The sequence below is a fragment of the Engraulis encrasicolus genome, chromosome 10, assembly GCF_034702125.1.
Source record: "Engraulis encrasicolus isolate BLACKSEA-1 chromosome 10, IST_EnEncr_1.0, whole genome shotgun sequence".
NCBI classification, from domain to species: Eukaryota; Metazoa; Chordata; class Actinopteri; order Clupeiformes; family Engraulidae; genus Engraulis; species Engraulis encrasicolus.
The window spans coordinates 56,513,794-56,534,738 of record NC_085866.1 but is presented as its reverse complement, the minus strand read 5'-3'; the positions used below and the strand labels follow the sequence as shown (position 1 = coordinate 56,534,738).

General features: G+C 41.5%; 1 protein-coding gene and 1 long non-coding RNA gene across 3 annotated transcripts; both read left to right on the top strand.

Moving 5' to 3' along the window:
- The first annotated feature begins 437 nt into the window (after window positions 1–437).
- tulp1a (TUB like protein 1a) lies at window positions 438–19,100 on the top strand. The gene is made up of 12 exons (XM_063209506.1): window positions 438–484; window positions 594–633; window positions 1,626–1,767; window positions 2,180–2,278; window positions 9,032–9,226; window positions 11,353–11,429; window positions 16,162–16,329; window positions 16,789–16,901; window positions 17,118–17,226; window positions 17,993–18,091; window positions 18,473–18,644; window positions 18,967–19,100. Exons 1-12 carry the CDS (start codon window positions 438–440, stop codon window positions 19,098–19,100), a joined length of 1,395 nt encoding a protein of 464 aa, XP_063065576.1.
- On the top strand, window positions 13,629–15,045 carry LOC134456370 (uncharacterized). 2 transcript variants are annotated; one of them, XR_010036325.1, is made up of 3 exons: window positions 13,629–14,423; window positions 14,512–14,593; window positions 14,739–15,045. It is a non-coding gene; the product is annotated as an uncharacterized LOC134456370 (long non-coding RNA). The 2 variants fall into 2 exon arrangements; XR_010036324.1 differs by having other exon boundaries at window positions 14,512–14,818; window positions 14,905–15,045.
- Window positions 19,101–20,945: the final 1,845 nt, after the last annotated feature.

The following is a 20,945-nucleotide window of genomic DNA, read 5'->3' as shown; positions in this document are numbered from 1 at the left end:
AGCCTAAGCAGAGGCTTTCATGGCAGTCTGGTCATCCGTAAGAGGTTTTTGATGTGCTCCGAGTGGATGGGTTGTAGGGGCTTATGGCGGTCAGCCACTGCAAACACATGCGTGTTTGCATTGAGGGCTACAGTATAAGAGAGGAAACCACTTGACCTCAAGACGTGGGGTCAGGTTCGTGCCCATTGGAGAATGGGACTTTGCTTTTGTCAGACAATCCAGATGGCAGTCCTAAATGGCTTTTCTCTTCTTTCTGTTGTTGATTCAAAGCAGTGATGCATTGGTGATGAGAATAGTCTCTAGTGTAATGTAGTAACTTCATGCAAGACTCAGTGCTTGCTTGCTTATCTAACGTAATTGGTTTAAGTAGCCACAGTATTCTACACTGGACACATTTGATTTGCCTAATTAAACGAATAGGCCGGCTTATAGGCAACATGCCTCTGGAACAGGGAGCCCTGAAGGAGATATGGACTATGGACAAGTAAGATTGGAGGAAATTGTCTGAACATCACCTACCATATATTACCTTGAAAGGTGTTGAGAATAACTTACTGTACCGTTGCGTGCCATTTTTTTGTCTGTTTATCCAGCCTGAAGCACAATGACCACCTACTGAGCTCCTCACAGCAGGTGAGTTGTTTCTGTTTGTTGTTTGTCTGTATACAGTGTGTCTGTGCCTGAACTGCTTGCTGATCGCTGTTAGTACAAATGTTGAATGATAAACTTCTGTCTCACCTCATCACCATGGCTACCCCTGTTTGTTTGTTGTTGTTGTTATTGTGCTTATGTTTCTTTAGACTTACTTATGGAAACTGCGTATGTGGAATTACTTCAGGAAATTGTGCCAATGTTGAATGAAACAGTCAATTTCTGTGGTAGGGCAGGGTAGTGGGGAAGGATGGGATGGGATGCAGGCAACATGTGTCTTCTTCATTGGTATGTAAACATCTGTTCCTTTCTAATGTTAATGATTTAGTCAAGGTGGTAGAAGTTTGTTGGCAATAAAATGCTGGGGGGGAAACCCTGGAAGGGGTCATGAGAGAACGTCATGTGTCTTCAGGCATCACTATTAAACTTGTAGCCCCTTAAGGCACGTCGTACCTCCTGTGGCACGCCGTAATAGAGATTGAAAGTTAACTACTATAGTACTACACTACTATGACAGTGCACAGGGCCTTAGTAATACATTACGACTTGGTCATTGCCATTCTGGTAACAGCTATTTTATAATGCTGTGTCTTAAGGGGTTAAGTTAATCTGCAGTGGTGTTTGTGATTACATTGACTGATTTGATCCATCTAATAACTGCAGTGTGAATCTGTTTTGCATTGACACATTATGCATATACTCATTCTCATATAGGCTACTCATAGAAAGCTTTCATCCATTTTGCCCTTGCCCTTTCTATTTCCCTGTCTCTCTCTCTCTCTCTCTCTCTCTCTCTCTCTCTCTCTCTCTCTCTCTCTCTCTCTCTCTCTCTCTCTCTCTCTCTCTCTCTCTGTTTCCCCACCGTCCTCTCTGTCTGTCTGTCTTTGTATGTCCGTCTCTCTCTCTGCCCCCCCCCCCCACTGCATCTTTGTCTCTCTCTCTCTCTGTTTGTGTCGTTTTCTGTGTCCATGCAGGATCTGAATAAGTCTAAGAAGAAGAAACCAGCGGCTGAGTCAGCAAAGAGCAACAGTGGTGATGCCAAAGCAAAGAAGCCGCGAGCCAGGAGGACGGAAGAGGCCTCAAAGGAGGAAGGGGAGGGGAACACACCTTCCAAAAGTCAGGAAGGCATTTATTATCACCAATTTAGCAAAAGCGAACAAAACTACAGCTTTGTATTCAATCTTGTCTTGTATAATGATGGCCACTGTAACATCACAAATTTCACAAATTTAGCAAAATGTTATAAACTGACCTGCTGCTCTGAACAGCAGGTCTACGAACAAGTACAATTGGTATTAACACTTTTCACTCTAGCGTGAGTTAGCGTGTGAAGACCATCATTGGAGTAAGTTCACTAAATTGCAGTCATTGAGGAAAATATTAAAAAGTAGAAAAAATATGTATTTGACACTGGCTCAATGGTAAGAAATCTCTGCATATCTGTATAGGCCTACTGTAATGTAGTATATACTCATTCAATTAACCTACCATTTCTCTGTGTATTTCACCCTTGTGTTGAAATTCCCAGATGGAAAAAAGGTAAAGAAAAAGATATCGGAAAAGGAGAAAAAAGAACCAACAGAAAGGAACACAAAGAAGAAGAAAAGCACTCCGACAAAGAAAAAGAGTAAGAAGATAGCTGATCTTCTGAAAATGATATGAAACATGACCACCACACAAATTCAGTCTAGTTACATTAAGTTACTGTCTTTACAGCCTGAGGTGCTGTGTAAGAGCCTTTGAACAACTCATAACATACTAACACAAGCGTTAGCCTACATATTATGGGGTTTGCGTTTACATTACATTACACTTGCCTGTTGCTTTTGCTTCACTGGACCAATGTGGGGTTAGGTGTGTTGCTCAAGGGCTTGCTTCAGCCATGGCCTTTAAGACCTTAAGATCTTAAGATCGTCAAAATAGGACATAACTGGAAATGCACAACACTACCTCTTTTAATATACGTTCTATGTATATCTGCTGTTGCCCAGTCTTGCACTTCATATGTCTGTTTGTGTATTGTATAGGTAGCCTACTCTAGGTGTAATGTATGCTTACAGTCTATGTCTAATTGTCTATGTCTAATTGTCTATGTCCACACCTAAAGTCTATGTCTATGTCTGCATGGGGAAGTAACTAAAAAAAAAAAAAGTAAGAAATTTCAAATTCTTTGTATGACCAGTGCATGTAAAGAAATTGACAATAAAGCCGAGTTGACTTGACTTGACCTCTCTAACCATTAGGTCACGACTGCCACGGTTTAGAGATTTTGTTATGTATAACGAAAGTACGTAGTATTATTGCATATTTGCCACATATAAAAAAGAGAAAAAAGTCAGCTTCAACCAGGGTTTTTTTGCTCCCGCTTGTTTTATTTTTCCGTAAAAAACAAGTGGAAGCATAAAACTCTGGTTAAAGCTGACTTTTTTCTCTTTTATCTGGTCCTTTGCTTGTCCTGCTCCCAGATCAGACGTTTGGATGTGCAGACTTAAACTCACTTTTTTGCCACATATACCATAAAAAAATTGGGACCTAACTTTTTTTTTGCTTCCCTCGTCTTTGCCAGGTTCTGATGATGAAGATGATGATAATGAGGACAGTAATGATGATGCGCATGAGAAAACAACAAACAAAAAAGTTAAAGCTCATGAAAGCTCCCTCCCTTTGGCCAAAGACAAAAAGCCAAAGACCAAAGGTAAAACCTCACACTGTACATTCAGTCAAGATAAGAAAAAGGTTGGTTACAAGAGTAGGTCACAGCAGGCTGGTAATCTGGTATACAGGGCAGTCCTCAGGGTTCGATGCTATTGTTTTTTGTTTTGTTTTGTTTTTTTGTTTGTTTGAGTCCGGCCACAATTCAGATGTGGCGGCCCATCGGTGCATCTTTAATATACAGTGGACCGAGGCCATCATAATTGTAGTACGGGGTTGAGGGCTGGTCCATGGCGAAAATGCCTGGGCTGGTTTGTGGTCCCAGCCCAGCCCTGGGTCACAGTGACACATAGCCCCTTAACGCATCAGTGGAACGCTGTAATAGTCACTAAAAGAATGCTACAACCATAGCACTACACCGCTATGACAGTCATACATTACAGTCATTGCCATTCTGGTAACAGTTAATTTCTAACAGAGGCCATGTCTTACTGGGTTAATTCTACGTACACTCTCTGTAACAGTATATCTGCAGTCTCATGAAGAGCAAAGTGTGACAAAGTTTGTAACGATACTTGATAGAGCATTATGTGCACACAACTAAAGATTACGGTGGAGACTAAGATTAAACTTAATCTTAATGCCAGGACACAGAATGTTTATACGTAATCTGTACATGGAACAACTGCTAAATAACCTTTGAAAAGCACGGTGCAAGATCTGCAGTCCTTTCACAACCATGTAGAAAAAGCTAAACTACGTACAATATCCACTGTCTATGATTACCTCTGTCCTGTTTTTATTGCCCTTAGACACGAAAAGTGAAACAGACACCAAAGTAAAGTCAAAAGAGCAGCCTCTTTCTATGTTTACAGTAAATGGAGTAAAAAAGAATTCAAGCACGAAAAAGAAAGGTAAGTTATTTTAAAGCTATTTTCCTATAGTTCTGGTCCTATACATTATTTTGATGACATTATTACAAACATTAATACATAATATTCTGAACATTTTGCAAATCAAAGCGCAATATGTTTTTTTTTTTTTTTTTAAATAAAAAAACACGCTGGGGGAAAATAACCGACGAAGGCGGTGTAGAGCTGCAACACAAGTTGCACAAGTAAAAGCAAAATGCGGAATTGAGTAGGCCCATGTATTAAAAACCCTAAACATCAACAAGCAGGTGGGGCTTATAGGTCATTAAGCACAGTGCCCTTTCTCAAATGACAGGCACAGAGGCATCTTAGCATCTCAGTGTTTGTTTGTGAACGCTGAACAATGCAAAAGGAACTTAACCTTCTGTCACCTGGCGGACCCTCAGAGAGATAGGATTACTGTTTGCCATTGAGGGCCCAGCCTGCCTGGAGGCCTTTCTATCATCAGTCGCACTAAACCTGTGTGTGTGTGTGTGTTTCTGTGTGTGTGGGTGTGTGTGTCTGCATGCGTGTGTGTGCGTGCGTGTAAGTATCTCATTGACTTTAGGGAAGGTTTTGTTTTGTTTTCTGCCATAGTAGGTAATTGTTGATAGCATGCTGCTTACTTTATGCTGTTTTCATTCCAAGTATACCAGGAGACATCTGAATGGAATGGCATAAATAATATAGTACTTGTTCTGATTAGCTGCTAGGCTACAGATGCTTAGCTGGCTTAAACACACACAGACAAACATATACAAAGGAATCAATAACAGCATGCAGTGGCTCTTTAAAACAGCGTTTCCTGACGCTAGTTTTCCATCCATGCAAATGAATGGCAAATGGTAAATGAACCACATTTATATAGTGTCTTTCCACTCCTTCGAGCACTCAAACTGCTTTACATTGTATGCCTCACATTCACCCATTCACACTCACATACCGGTGGCTGTGGCTGCCAAGCAGGGTACCACCTTGCCACCAGGAGCAACTTGGGGTTAAGTATCTTGCTCAAGGACACATCGATGGGGTCAGGCAAAGCACTGCTCAAACCTGCAACCTTCTGGTTGCCGAACGGCTCCTCTACCACCAGAGCCACCACCACAATGAACAACTTCTGTGGCAGCAACAATTGGTAAATCACTCATGAGTGATTCTATAATTCGTCTGCGCTTTTAAGTCCATGGATTTTATTTGCCAATTCCACTTACTATTAACTGCATCCAATGATGTTTTGGACATTAGCACACATTTATCTTTCATATAATACAGAAAGTGTAGACATTACATTATTTCCCTCAGCAAAAATGAATATTTAATACTGGTTTTGGGCGTTTTCATGAAATTTGCCATTTTGTGTGTGTCCACGAAAACTGTGTTAACTGTGTCACGGTCTGAAACCCCCTCCATAAATCAATAATGGTCTTGGGCCATACAAATAACATCATGTGATGTCATAACCTCTTTGGCAGGATATGGGAAGACTTTTTGGTAAGTTTTGAGTTCCACGGTCCGTGTATCATCCGATCATTCAGTTATTCCATTCAATCTGGCAAACGGAAAACGAAATAACGACTCCATATTTTGTTTTCCCGTTTTTTCATATGGCCAAAAAATGGGGAGTTAAGTTGGTTTTCCTTTTCCCAACTCAAAACAGAACAAGTAATAAACGAGAAAACCAAAACGAAATATCAACTATAATTTACGATTATTGGTCCCATTTCCCGCGGTGCTTTTCTGTTGTTCGCCCAAGTAGCCTAAGACACGATAGTGCACAAGTGGCTGCCAAACGTGCTGCTTTACGCATTTCCCCAAGGCCTATAATCAGCCTGCTGATGCTCCTACTCCACAGAACATATTTCTGTCCTGCTGGTAATGGTAGCCCCTTGTGTCGGTGCATGTGGGTGGTAACGACAGTCTAACTCCTTTACGCACTGTAGGCCTACTGTGTCCGGTCCAGTATGTCTCTCTACCCCATAACCTCATTAATAATTGTGACTATCCAATGGGCTAAGGCTCCTTCCACTAGATCATTGTATTATTAGCCTACAGGTGGAATTAAGTTTTGACCATTGGTTCGTGAGTCGGAAGAAACTTTTCTTCAACTGCTTGGTACCGTCTAGGCTACTGACAGCCTATTCCTGGGAACTGCTACCAGCGAGGTCTCCTCCACAGTTGAGGCGTATCTGGTAGCAGCAGTTCCCAGGAATAGGCTATCAGCAGACGGTACCAAGCAGTGGAAGAAACGTTTGTTCCGACTCACGCACCAACGGTCAAAACTTAATTCCACCTGTAGTAATAGCCTACAATGATCTAGTGGAGCCTTAGCCCATTGGATAGATAACTTTGCCGGCATCAAAAGCAAACTATTTATCTTTTTAAAATGACCGGTTGACGAAGGGGGTGCAAAAGCAACAAATGCATTCATATCCTCCCGTGCCGATATATTTTTAAATGACACTCATTTTTAATTGCGGAAAATAGTCCTCTCACAATTGCCGCTTCAAATAGGCCTACAATACTAAAGCTACAAATTTGCACATGAGCAAGCTGATGCGTCTCTGCGAGGACTGTGCAAGGTCGCGCTTAGTCTAACTAAGAACATATTTAAGAACATAACTAAAACAACGTGTCTCCAAGTTGTGCACTTTGGGCACTGTTTCATCCTATGCACTGAAATAGGCGACTGCCAGGATGTTTGCGAGATCGCTGGGAATACATTTTCGGGAGGATCTGTGCATAGCGGACAACAAGCGCATGCACAGGCGCTTTTTGCCAGCCCCTCTCGTGCATGCTGCACTGAAATGCACACAAAATAAACAGCTAGGCCTACATCGCACATAGCCTTTACAAAGGCTGACACAGTTTTAACTTAGGCCTATTCTATTAAATCTTATTTGTTTAATGTTCCAAAATCGTTTCAACAGTAGATGTTTCAACACACTTAAAAAAAAAAAAAAAGAAAGACACATATCGCCCCCCTCCCCTTCTGTGGCCATGTTGCCAGCGCCCCCCAACGGCTCTCGAACGTCCCCAGGGGGGCGCTGGTACCCACGTTGAGAAACGCTAAGTTAGGCTATCTTTACCACCCACAGGCACCGACACAATGGGGCTACCAGTAGGGCAGAAAGATGTTCTGTGGAGTAGGAGCATCAGCAGGCTGACGCCTCGGGGAAATGCGTTAAGCAGCGCGTTTGGCGGCCACTTGTGCACTAGCCTACCGTGTCTTACTTGGGCGAGCAATAGAAAAGCACCAGGGGAAATGGGACCAATAATCGTAAATTAGAGTTGATATTTCGTTTTGGTTTTCTGGTTTATTACCTGTTCTGTTTTGAGTTGGGAAAAGGAAAAATCAACACAACTCCCCATTTTTTGGCCATATAGAAAAACGGGAAAACAAAATATGGAGTCATTATTTCGTTTTCCGTTTGCCAGATTGAATGGAATAGTTGAATGATCGGATGATACACGGACCTTCCACCCTTCCATAATTTAATCCATTCTTTTTCATGTTCTCACAGCGGGAAAATTGCCTGTCAACTGTGTTATCAACATATTCACAAGAATCTGAATTAGAAATCACATGTAGAAAAACACAGATAAAGCATACAAATACATGAATTGATTAAGGTGTTGTGGTGGAACTTCTGAGGTCGTCAGTTAGCACAACACCATAAAAATGGCTGAAATGTCAAGCCGTGTTATCATCAATGGTGTTACAATTAGCTATGACAGTTGAGGAGTATGTTTTTGCCAATTTATCTCCATAATGATAGACAAACAAACAAAATAATTTGTGTTCTAGGGAGATGGGTTTGTCTGCTCTGTTTTTTCTCCTAAAAAAGTGCCGACTTGTTCCCCTGCACTGTTGACCGTAACACAGTTGAGTAACACGGTTGACTGTTTTGAAAGTGTTTTTGTGCTATTGATCCCTTATGTGTTGGAAAAATCCTATGAACAGACACTAGGGATTATCTCTGGAGAAGGTCTTGTGTAAGGAGGGTGACTAAATTCAAATCAGACGTTACACAGATTTATAATGAAAAATGTGTCAGTCTGTATCACAGTGAATCATAAAATCCTACTTATGAAGCTCTACAATCACATTTTCTATATCAGTTGCACAGATTAATGACAACATTATTGCTAAGGGACATAAGCACTTTCAAACATATGTTGTTTCAACTCTGTTGTTTCTAACTCTATTTTTATATATGTTTGAAATGACATAGTGTTTGTCCATAACACTGTTGACAAAATAATCTAGCAAATGTTCGCTTTCATTAGAGTATTTATCAAATGATTTAAGATTAAGCATGGCAACATGGAAACTTAAATATATACACTATGTAAACATCTAGGTCATTTATAGTTGGAAAAAAACCCTGATAATTGACATTTTGCTTTTGTCAAAAGCGTAGGCGTAGAATCAGTCTCATGCAGTTCTAGCCATTCTCTACAGTCCCCCAGTGTAAACAAGCATGGAGTGTGGGGTACTACAGCTTCATCCTTTATGATGGGGTAGGCTACTGTAGATGCTGAGGCTACATTTTCTGTGTGCACTGTGTCCAGTGATGTGCTTCACCCAATGACCACAAATAGGTTAGGTAACAACGCTGTTCGTTGAATGGGTAGTACCCACTCATAACCTACTATGCTCATTTCCCATCCCCTGCATATCATACAGTCTGTATGAGAAAGGTATCACTCATACATGATAAGAGACTGTTGTTTTCACCATATATTTTGACATACTGTACAGAAGACATACACACCTATATGTAGTAATTATTGAGAAATTGTTTTTAACTGGCTAGCAGCTACCAGGTCTGACAGTGACAAGAGTGATGAGAGTGAGGAAGAGAGGAAACCCAGTAATGGTCATAAGAAAAAGGCCTCAGCAGAGACCACCACAATGTTTCATAAGGGACATGAAAAAGATCAAACCGAAGACAAGAGTAAAGGCCAAGGAAAAGACAAGGTCAAGGACAGAAAAGGGAAAAAGAAGAAGGGTGAGTGATTGAATTTTACAATTGTATTTTACAATATCACCTCTGTTATGAAGCTTTAAAACACTGGTTCTCAACCTTTTTCGAACAAACGCCCTCTTGGCCTCATCATAAACCTCCCAATTCCCCCTTGATCTCATCATAAGCCTGCCACCTCCCCCCTTAGTATTGAAACATAAAATAGACTAAAGCCCTTTGGGAACTAAGCCCAGCCCCCACTCAGCTGTATCCTTCTCCCCCCCCCTCTCTGGATCTCCCCAATGACCCCCTTTGGGGCTGTAGCGCCCCCGTTGAGAAACATTGATGTCATATCATTATCAGATATTATTATACGGTGTGACGTCATCGGTCGAATGCTCCATTCATTTCAACGGGGCTCCCCAACGTTCGCACGTCTGTTATTTTTCGATAACGGACGGGTTGGTCTATAACAGACCGCTGTCAATGGCAACAAGACTTTTCACTGCTAAAGCGACTTTTCAACAAGACTCTAATCAGCTGCTGTGATAGACTACACCTGTTGTCCTGGCTACCTAGCAGTTGCCTAGCGGTGTTCCACAACGGCACTGTTTTGTTTTGCGCAGCAACAATCTTAACATTAAATAGGCCTAAAGAAATGTCCCCGCCATGTGTGAATCATTTAAGTATATCCATATAATAAGCGGGCTAACTTTCGGCGAGTCGGTCGCTTTGTGGAATAGCAGCACTTCCGCAGCACTTCCGCTCCGCGTCGGGGTCTAAAGATTCTCTCTGTCGTGCTGCTATTCCACGGTAGCGACCTTCTCGCCGAACGTTAACCCTTACATAGTATTTCACGAGCCCTATAAGATCTCGAAGGAATTACTTCTATTTTCTCATGCAAACCAAAACATTAAATTGCGTCCAGATTATGACGCATTCCCTTTGACACACATATGCAGTGGTCATGCAGCTGTCTGTGACAGGTTATGTTTAGGGTTAGTATTGGTCAGGGCACAAATGTACAACTCAGGAACATTGCATCACTGACAGGTTAGGTTTAGGGTTAGTATTGGTCAGGGCACAAATGTACAACCAAAGAAACTCAACAGAAGAACAATCTCTCGGGGGGAAATGCATTGGCCACGGTGTAGTACGGGGGTGTTGCCTGAGGACACGAGTGGATGGAAAATTAACTCCCTTGCGCATGGTCATTGGTCAGTGGGTGCGATGGATACAATTTTCGTACTCCCTTGCACATGGTCAGTGGGGGCGACACCATGATGGATAATTTGTGGCCAATTAACGGCAGCTGTTGGTCAGCAGTAATTGCTGGGGGTAATTAAGGACAGCTGACAGACATTCACGCTGTCCTATGACCTGTTCCACAGTGAATAACATTTCCGTACTCCCCTCGCCATCATTTCGTACTACGCTGTTATGACGTGAGTAACCGCAGAGATACACCAGCGGCGATCTGAGCGAGTCGAGCGACGGAAGTAATTGACTTTGTATTGAGTCGAGAGACAAAAGCGATTCTGGAGACTAGAGCGATTTGCGCGACGAGCGCGACAATTTGAAGTTGAAATCTTTTCAACTTTCTATGACGCGGTTCGGCGACAAGCCGCGACAGCCAATGACTGTATAGAGGTCAGTGACCACAGCCAATGGGAATGCTTGAATGCTTTGCCTTCTGCCTGTACGGACATACTCTAGTCTCCTCAATCTCTCGTATCGCTTGCTGCTACACTCTGTCGCTTGAATCGCGTCGCCGCTGGTGTATCTCTGCGGTAAGCCCTCTTGTCTCAAGCCTCTTTGGTACAACTCAGGAACATTGCATTACTGACAGGTTAGGTTTAGAGATGGTTTTGGTAAGGGCACAGCTTGACCAATCAATGTGCTCTAGACAGCAGGGAAAGCGTCGGAATCTGGACACAATTTCGAATGTTGGTTTGCATGAGAAATTGGGCACAATTCCTTCGAGATCAGGCTCATGAGCCAACTAAGTGTACTGTTTCAGCATCAAGGGAGATGAAGTGGAAGTAGAGGTCTGTATTTTTAGTTCATACAAAGCATAGTGAGATATACAGTACAAAACAGTTTGAAGGGAGTGTTGACATTGCCATAGCGCAGGCCCCAATGCACCTGTCTCTCTCTCTCTTCATCTTCAGTGAAAGCTGACGACAGGTCTGATGGCAGCACTGAAGCAACCAAAAAGAAGAAGAGCAAGGCCAAAAAAGACAAAAAGGTCATATTGCACCCTATATACATTCGTAAATTTGTTTGACATTTAACTTCTATACAAAAATAGTGATCCTTCCATTTCTTTCATGCTGTAATATTTTATTCAGTACAAAACATTATTTTCTCATGAAAGTATTAGCCACTTAAATTTTATTTGTTAAAATGTACAAAGAAAACAAATGAATTCACATTCTGATTTTGAATTTTATGTGCACTGGATGCATACATATAAATAACATCTCAATGTGAATTCTGAAAACAATGTACGGTTACTCTTTACTTGACATGTTGCTGCATAACACATTCATAGCAGCTGTTATATAGCCTCGCGAGCCATCCTACGTACTTCCGCCAAAGGATTGGCTCCAGTAACTGTAGTCTGGCCGTGCTTCTCTGTGGAGTGCCTGGAGCAGTAGAATTTTGATCGCAACGCCCCCCCCCAGAAAACAGCCAATAATTGACTACGCCCCCCACGTGGGGGCGTAAGGGGGAGGACGCTCGTGACAATGACGTACACATCTGCGCCAGAGCCATTGGTCTGCGCTATGTTGTTGTTGAGTAACTGCCAGCGATTGGGTGAGAGGTGTCCAATAATTTCAAACCATAACTGAGTGCAAACTTCCTGCTTCCTACAATCGCTTCAGAGCAAACAAATGCCAGACCATGAATACGAAATGAAATGGTTGTATTATGGGATGGTCAGGACCAGACTAGCTGTTATACACTTTGCATGAAGGGTTCAAGACTGTTTCGTAAGACATTCTACCAAACCTTTCATAGACATGGAAGACAAAATGACAGTAGCTTGTCAAAATCTGTAATCATTGAGGGTTCAGAACAGAGCCTGCAATGCTGCTTTGTTTAACTTTTATTTTGACAAGTTGCTCTCCTTCCGTCCGCTATAGGTTCATGAAAGGTTTGGTATGAATGGGTCATGATACAATCATGAGTGCTTCGTGCAGACTTTATAACAGCTGCTATGAATGTGTTATGCAGGAACATATCAAGTAAAGTGTTACCCAGTGTACCATAAGGCACGTGTTTACAAGTACATGTATGGATATTTTTGCAATGCATGCATTTGGAGTTTTAGAAAGGGCATTTCAAAAATCCATTTTTTGAAATATGTCACTTAGGGGGCTAAAATGCTAGCCAGGCCGTGCCCTCTGACGCAACAGCTTTAGCGTTACTACCAGTCAGGTCAACAGCAAGGCAAGTACTTTCTGAGTTCCCGCAAATACGGGAACTCCTCCCACTTTGTTGGGAAGCAAACAATTATTAGCAAACCAAGGGAGGCCATTTGGGAAATGCCATTTGGGAAATGCTAATTGTTATGCTCTTGGTCAGACCAAGTCTCGAAGATATTTGAAAGTCGATGATAATCAGACTACTAAAATGCACCTATCACAATGGGGTTTTAATTTTAACTCACATGTCATGTTTATACATAAACAGCACCGGTATAAAATTTACTGCTGGTGCGCAGTACTGGTAAGAGAATAGGTTTAACCCTTAGAACTCAATTGACGCGCCACCGCGTCAAAACGTGACTCACGCCACTCTGACACAATTTGTAAACAACAGCACCATAACTGAAAGTCCAGCCCGTGTTTTTTGAAAACTAGACATCTCAACCATCATTTTGATACCTCATATGTGTGGGTATGTGCTGTAAAACTAACAGTGACATTGTTTTAAAAAACGTTTTTGATCATTTTTTTTTTTACCTTGACCAGAATGCTGTTGAAATGACGCGACGGCGAAATCGCGGCAAAACACTGCTCGGTTATGATCATAATTCTCCGTCAAAACAACAGAAAACGCCCAGAAGGAGATACAATACATTTAGTAACTATGTTTTTCACTAGTTTTAGAAATCTCTGATCTCTAAAATACAGGGATAATACATTCACATAGTCCAGGAAGTGGACAACCGACCGGATGTTGTTTTGTGATCAGTGATGCGTTTCCAGGGACACCGTAAACTTTGAGGAAGAAGTAGTGTCATGTTTAGTGTTCACGGTTTACATTGCTGAAGGAAAATTACAAGCCTAAACGGAGAAGAGTCGTCATTTCAATGTGTTTCACGGACGTATTGGTATGTGGATGTTGACAATGTCGGACGACATCAAAGTTGACATGAGAAGTTGGAGGGAATACGAGAAGAGCATGCGAGCTGCCTGCTGCCGCTGCTGCTGTTGCATTCAAGTAAGTTTGGCTGCTAAAATGTTTTGATATTTGCTGAACAGACATGCAATTGCCTGCATAGTCCCCTCTTATTTGAAAAATGAATCCCTGTCGCTTGCAAGATGTACAATCTCATGCACGTCGTGCATAGCTAATTGGGAGAGGTGGACGCCAGATGTAAACAAACAGAGAGGGGTGTGTGTCAGTGACAGTCACGTTGAGTAAGTTTTGCAGATGTAGGCAAATAGATGTGAGATTGGCATATTACTAACAGTGTTGGACTAAATGTAAATTAGTTTTTTTCTTGAGGTCTTTGTGGTGGGTCATGTTGGTTGTTATGTTTGGATGAGGTTAGCCTAAGTCACTGACTTCTGAAATGACTGCATGTTGGAATGACTTGTCCTAGGCTTTCTTACAGTAGGCTACTGACCTCATCAATAAATCATGGCGTTGTGAATCTGTTGATGTATTTATTTGCACTCATGTAGTAATGCACTGTCATGAAAGCTAAATTGTGACATAACTTTTTTCCTCTGTCAGTTGGCTATGACATATTTATTGACCAGATAAGTGGAAGTGCCTGCTTATGCAGACCCAGTGTATACATGCTGGCATTGTTTCATGTGTTTATGCTATGGCAAGTTTGACACAGTATTTGCTATAGTGATATTTATTTTTTGTGACATTTAATCTCATCTAAATCTCATTTGTTTTTGAACAGTGTTGGGTAGCCAGCCACCCATGCACGATGACAATGCCAGCAGCGGGCACCCATGGGGATGGACCCAGGAGTGGAGGATGACCCAGTATGGTGAGTTGTGTAGCTAATTTCACACACACATATAGATAATTGTTGTAGGTGTATGAGAAATAACTAAATGTTTGTTTACATTGTACAGATGAAAGTTCAGCCCACTCACTGACACCAGTGACACAGTATTGACCAGATCTCCTGGAAGTGCCTCCTGACGCAGACCCAGTGTAAGTATGCATGCTGGCACTGTTTCGTTTATTTAGGCTATGCCGGGTTTGACACAGTATTTGCTTTTAGTGATATGTAATAAATATTTTGTCTGATATTTAATCTCATCTAAATCTCATTATGTTTTTTAACAATGTTGGGTAGCCAGCCACCCATGCACGTTGACACAGCCAGCACTGAGCACCCAGGGGGATGGACCCAGGAGTGGAGGACGGCCCAATAGGGTGAGTTGCTGAGCTTATGTCACACACATATAGATAATTGTTTTAGGTGTATGGGAAATAACTAAATGTTTGTTTAAATTGTACAGATGAAAATTCATCCCACTCACTGTTGACACCAATGAGGGAACAAGAGAGGCTAGGCAACCCCATCTTTTGACAACGGTCACCACCAGTCTATTTCTAAAAATGTTATTATTATATATCTGTTATATAACAATGTATTTGTGTGTGGATTATATGGGACATTTAAATGTTTTTTTGAACAAATGCTTATTTATCCTTTCTATCTGTAAATAAACTTGAACATATAAGTTTACTGAGTGAATGACAACCAAACTGCATGAATTACATAATCACAAAATTCCATTATTCCAAAAGCGCCTATGAGTGTATGGCTACTTTATGACAGCATTTAGATATTTGTGAAGATTATATTGTACATTTTAATGGGATTATGTCCAAAGAAGTGCTTATTAATCTTTTAGTTTCTAAATAACCCCAAACATTTGTATTAGACTGTGTAACAACCCCTTCTACCACATGAATGGCCTGTCTCAAATTCAAAAACGCCTATAATATATAACTGCTATATGATAATATATGTTTTTTTTATAAGATTATATTGGTCATTTCAATTGAATGTGATAAAATATATGGTTTTTGATCATTTTAATGTGAAAGTTGGCCTGAATTTGTGTGTTAGGGTGTATCATAGCCCACTATTCTCATGAGTTACACATCAAACACAATAAAATCGCCTATATTGTAATGCACTATAATGGCAATATTTTTTTGCTGCTTTGGTGTAGATAATGAAATTTGATTTCATTTGTTACAGAACATATGTGCTTACAATCTTAGCCAACAAAAAGGCTTTAATCTGTATGTTTGGTATTGTACATACTCATCTATCATTAAAAAAACAAATCGGATTTTTGTATTTTTTCATTATTTTTACTATGTTATGTTTATATAGTAGGTTTAAATTAGATGAGATGTATTCCATCATATTGCCTAGATTCTGCTGAGTAAAATGATATAAAACACTTGATAGTACACCTCCCTGAAGCCCTCATACATGTATCCAAAGCCCGATACGTAAAAATGCACAAAAAACGCTCTGAGTTCTAAGGGTTAATGCTGTCTTAAATCCCACATTTGAAAAAAGTAGGGTCTGCTGTTTCAGTAGAAAACACAGTGTGTATGTTTTGGGGGTTTGGGGAGTTGTGCCCCAAGAAATGTAATGCAATATTAGAATGGAAATATAGACACAAGGGCTTCAGGCCCCCCTTGACTCTTAGGGCCCTTGCAGTAACCTGTCCGCACCACCCCACCCCACTCAGGAGGTACGGTCACCGTCACCCGAGATCGTCTTTGAGGACCTGGAGGAGTTTGTGTTGCAGCCTGCCCATGAGGGGGTCACTGTGAAGTGCAGGGTGACCAGGGACAAGAGGGGCGTGGAGCGCGGACTATTCCCCACATACTACCTGCACCTGGACAATGACAATAAGGTTACACACAAATTAAACTGTGTCTGCGATTATGCATGCTGTATTGTACACTTTCCACCATGATGCTCCAATAGGCCTATAAGTGCCATTACAGGAAGAGTGTTTGCTTAAATAATTCACTTATATGCTTTCACCGTAATAGAATAATGATCTGTCACAATTTACTTGACACCAGCATCATACGAATGACATGACAGTGTCATAATAATGTCAAAACAGTGTCAAGACACAGTCATGGAGGAATCATGAACATCGTGTCAATGTCATTCAGTTGTATGGTCATGAAAAGTGGACATTGTTAGGGTTGTCTTTAACTACAACCGAACGTCACAACAGTCATAAAATGTTTATGATATGGACATAATCTTTATGACATCCATGACTGCTATGACACCGGTGTCAAGTAAAGTGGTAGGCCTACCTAACAATCTAATGAAAATGACATTGCTGTCCTTGCAGACCTTTCTACTGGCAGGTAGGAAAAGAAAGAAGAGCACCACCTCAAACTACCTTATCTCAATTAATCCCACTGACCTGTCACGTGGCGGTGACAACTTTGTAGGAAAATTAAGGTAAATCCATTATGATTTTTAAAAAATTAAAACACAAAAAGATAACCGCTAAAACTGAAACAAAACAAAAAAACATAAATCCTTGTATGGAGTGTTCCTCCTGTTGTTTGAAATCTCTTTTTTTCGAGTTTGTGAATTGCAATCTGCATTGTGACCTCTGGCTGATAACTACTGGTGGCTGATGTGATTACTATAACAGTTGTTTATATGTCGCAGGTCCAATCTTGTGGGCACCAAGTTTACAGTGTTTGACAATGGCCTGAATCCTGAGTGTGCACTTAGAGATTTGTCCAATGCAAGACAAGAGCTGGCTGCAATCATTTATGTGAGTAAATGACAAGCTTTTCATAGGACAAAACCTTATCACAATGGTACAACATTACAATAACATAACAGACAGTGTTAACATTAGCTTATATTACAACGTTGTCAATGTTATTTTGATGAAAACAAACTTATAGTAGCCACCATGTCAAAAAGAATTAGAAAGTCATTAGGCCTATTACTTGACAGTTTGGGACCTACGACTGAACTCAAAACTAGATGAATATTTACAGCAACAGTATGTAATTTTCCAACTTTAAATTTATATTTCTGTAAATATCTTATACGTTATAACACTAAGGCAGAGCTGGTCTGAGACCTAAAAGCGGCCCAGTCATTTTTGCCATAGACCAGCTCCTCACTTTTTATTACAATACTATTATTGACTCTGTCCATTTTCTATATTAAAGATGGACTAATGAGCTGGCTCATCTTTGAAGGGCCAGTCTGTCAAGAGGAAAACATAAACACAACAACAAGAAAAACAATAGCAACAAAAATCAACAGCATCAGCCCCTGGGGACTGTCGGCCCACTGGGAAAATTCCCTGTATGCCAGATTACCATTCCAGCCCTGCTTTTAGGGATGATAATGGGCTTGCATGCGCATGGGGGCCCAGGTTCAAATCCGGCTGAGTGCATTTCCCAACCCTACCCCATCTCTCTCTCCCACTGTCCTGTCACGATCATCACTGTCCTATCCACAACCAAGGGGGAAAAGTCAATTGAAAATACAGAAAATAACATACGCCACCTTTATCTTTGTAGGACACTAATGTACTGGGCATCAGAGGGCCAAGGAAGATGACGGTGATCATGCCAGGCATGGATGATGACAACCAGCGAGTTCCAATACGGGCACATAGTGTGAGTGATGAGGAACTGGGGTCTTTGAAAATCACACAATCTCAATATAATGTTTTTTGCTTTTTCGGTGGACAAATAAATTGACAACATGCCCCTCCAAAACAATTACAATATAATTAGGCCCTATACACACTATACATACATGCCATGTTTTCCTTTCTCTTTTTCTGTGTGGCAAATTAATTGACAACAAGGCCAAATAAAGAAGTCCATTTTATTCAATAGCAACTTAATTACCATTCTTGTGTGCTTTATTGAATTGGAATATATTGTCTAAAATGTGGTTGGAATATATAGTATAAAATCACTTGCATGCATTCTACACAGACCATTTATCAAAACCAGCCTCCATGTGTAATCGTTTTGCATTCTTTTCCACAGGATTGTGACGGATTATTGATGCGTTACCAGAACAGACAAATGAATGATCTGATCGAACTGCACAACAAAGCTCCAGTCTGGAGTGATACGAGTGTGGCCTATGTACTCAACTTTAATGGCCGAGTCACGCAGGCCTCTGTCAAAAACTTTCAGATCGTTCACAGCAAAGACAGTAAGTTTAATCTCCTTGGATATGTTCATAGACTACTTTCAACTACTTCCCTTTAATGTATCTTCAAGATAAACTAATTTGCTGGGAAGCCTTGTCTTCTTCAAGACACATTTCACAATCACTCATAGTTTCAATCAAACAAATGGTGCATACAATAATGATCAATATTCTCCTAAACTCAGAAATTGATATATGTGTTCTGTGTCCAAGTGAACATTCATAAAAATATTTGATTGCACGACATATTTACAACTACTGTATGGGTTTATGCCATTGCTGCACACACCCCACTAATTTCCCACCATGTTTTATTTGTCTTTAGACAGCTACATAGTTATGCAGTTTGGAAGGGTGGCAGATGATACCTTCACACTGGACTACAAGTATCCCATGTGTGCTGTGCAGGCCTTTGCTATCGCCCTGTCAGGCTTTGACGGCAAATTGGCCTGTGACTAGAAAGAGGAGATGAACAGCCCTCTCCTCCAGCCTACGCTGTGACTCTGGTGCTTTTGTGCTCTTTTATCATTATATTATAATTATATTAATGACCTATAGGCCCTAAATATAGGCTATTGTAGATACCCTAGAGCAGGGCTAGGCAATTAGGTTTGGACGTGGGCCGATTTTTTTTCTGACAAGGTCACGCGGGCCGGCCATGGCTATGTTTTTTTTTTGTTGTTTTTTTTTTAAAATATTTTTTTAAAGGGTCTTTTTTATGCCTTTATTCGATAGGACAGTCTGAGATGGTGACAGGAAGTGAGTGGGACAGAGAGACGGGGTGGGATCGGGAAATGACCCCGGCCGGATTGGAACCGGGGTCCCCGTGGGCATGCAAGCCCAAATGTGGGGGGCTTAGCGTGCTGCGCCACAGCGCCCCCCCCGGCTATGTTTTTTTACTGCTAAAAAAGTTGTTTTATTTTTTTCCATTTCATTAGAAATAAGTACATCTTCTATGTACTGAGTGATAATATCCCAACTGCTTCATCTCCTGGTATCTCTCTCATTAAAAAGGGTGACCTTCCTTAGCAACCTGCCGTAGCAACCTGCCATAACTAATGTGTACAACTGCAAGTTGTTTATTGTTATAACGTGTTTCATTAGCTGAAGATTTCTAGCTATCAATGCAAAATGTGGTTGTCAAGAGCCATGGAACAAAAAGTTGATTCTGAATGCAGGACGTAAAAAGAAGCATGCAACTAATCTTGACTGATTTTTTTTTCAATTATGCTATTTGTCTGCACTCACTGCGCTGCACTGCTATTTCCTGCATCTCGCGGGCCGAATATAATTGATGGCGGCCCCCGGGCCACTAATTGCCTACCCCTGCCACTAACATTTGTAATGGGGGCCAACTAGCAGAGTGTGGCATGGAACATTAGTAAACCTCCCTCCCGAAGCCTCAATACGTAAGGGTTAACGTTCGGCGAGAAGGTCGCTACCGTGGAATAGCAGCACGACAGAGAGAATCTTTAGACCCCGACGCGGAGCGGAGGGGTCTTGTTCTCTCTGAAGTGCTGCTATTCCACAAAGCGACCGACTCGCCGAAAGTTAACCCGCTTATTATATGGATATACTTAAATGACTCACACATGGCGGGGACATTTCTTTAGGCCTATTTAATGTTAAGTCTATTATAGTTTATAATGTCAAAAGATTGTTGCTGCGCAAAACAAAACAGTGCCGTTGTGGAACAACAGCTAGGTAGCCAGGACAACAGGTGTTGTCTATCACAGCAGCTGATTAGAGTATTGTTGAAAAGTCGCTTTAGCAGTGAAAAGTCTTGTTGCCATTGACAGCGGTCTGTTATAGACCAACCCGTCCGTTATCGAAAAATAACAGACGTGCGAACGTTGGGGAGCCCCGTTGAAATGAATGGAGCATTCGACCGATGACGTCACACCATATAATAAAGTGTGGTAGCGTTGGGCTATCGGAATGGCCCTTTAGCTCAGTGTGCTCGTTCTGTGAATCCTATTGGCGAACGGATGTAGTTGACGAGGTGGCAGGTCCACGCCCCGAGGGGGAAGAACTGTGCAGAAACACCTCTGTAACAGTGGTGCCCAAACCCGGGATGGGAGTGAGGTTTAGGGGGGAGAGTGTAACGGAGGACAACTAGCAGAGTCTGGCGTGGAACGTTAGTAAACCTCCCTGTCAAAGCCTCAATATAGTGTGGTAGCGTTGGGCTATCGGACTGGCCCTTTAGCTCAGCGCACTCGTAATGTCACTCCCATTGCCGAACGGATGTAGTTGACGAGGTGTCAGGTTCGCGCTCCGAGGGGGACGAACTGTGCAGGAACACCT

Bases quoted from the DNA above. Each gene is read 5' to 3' on its own strand.
- tulp1a (XM_063209506.1), top strand. From the start codon at position 438: ATGCCTCTGGAACAGGGAGCCCTGAAGGAGATATGGACTATGGACAA. The intron at 2,279-9,031 runs GTAAGAAGATAG...TTAACTGGCTAG, and splicing joins CACTCCGACAAAGAAAAAGA to CAGCTACCAGGTCTGACAGT. The intron at 16,330-16,788 runs GTTACACACAAA...CTGTCCTTGCAG, and splicing joins ACCTGGACAATGACAATAAG to ACCTTTCTACTGGCAGGTAG.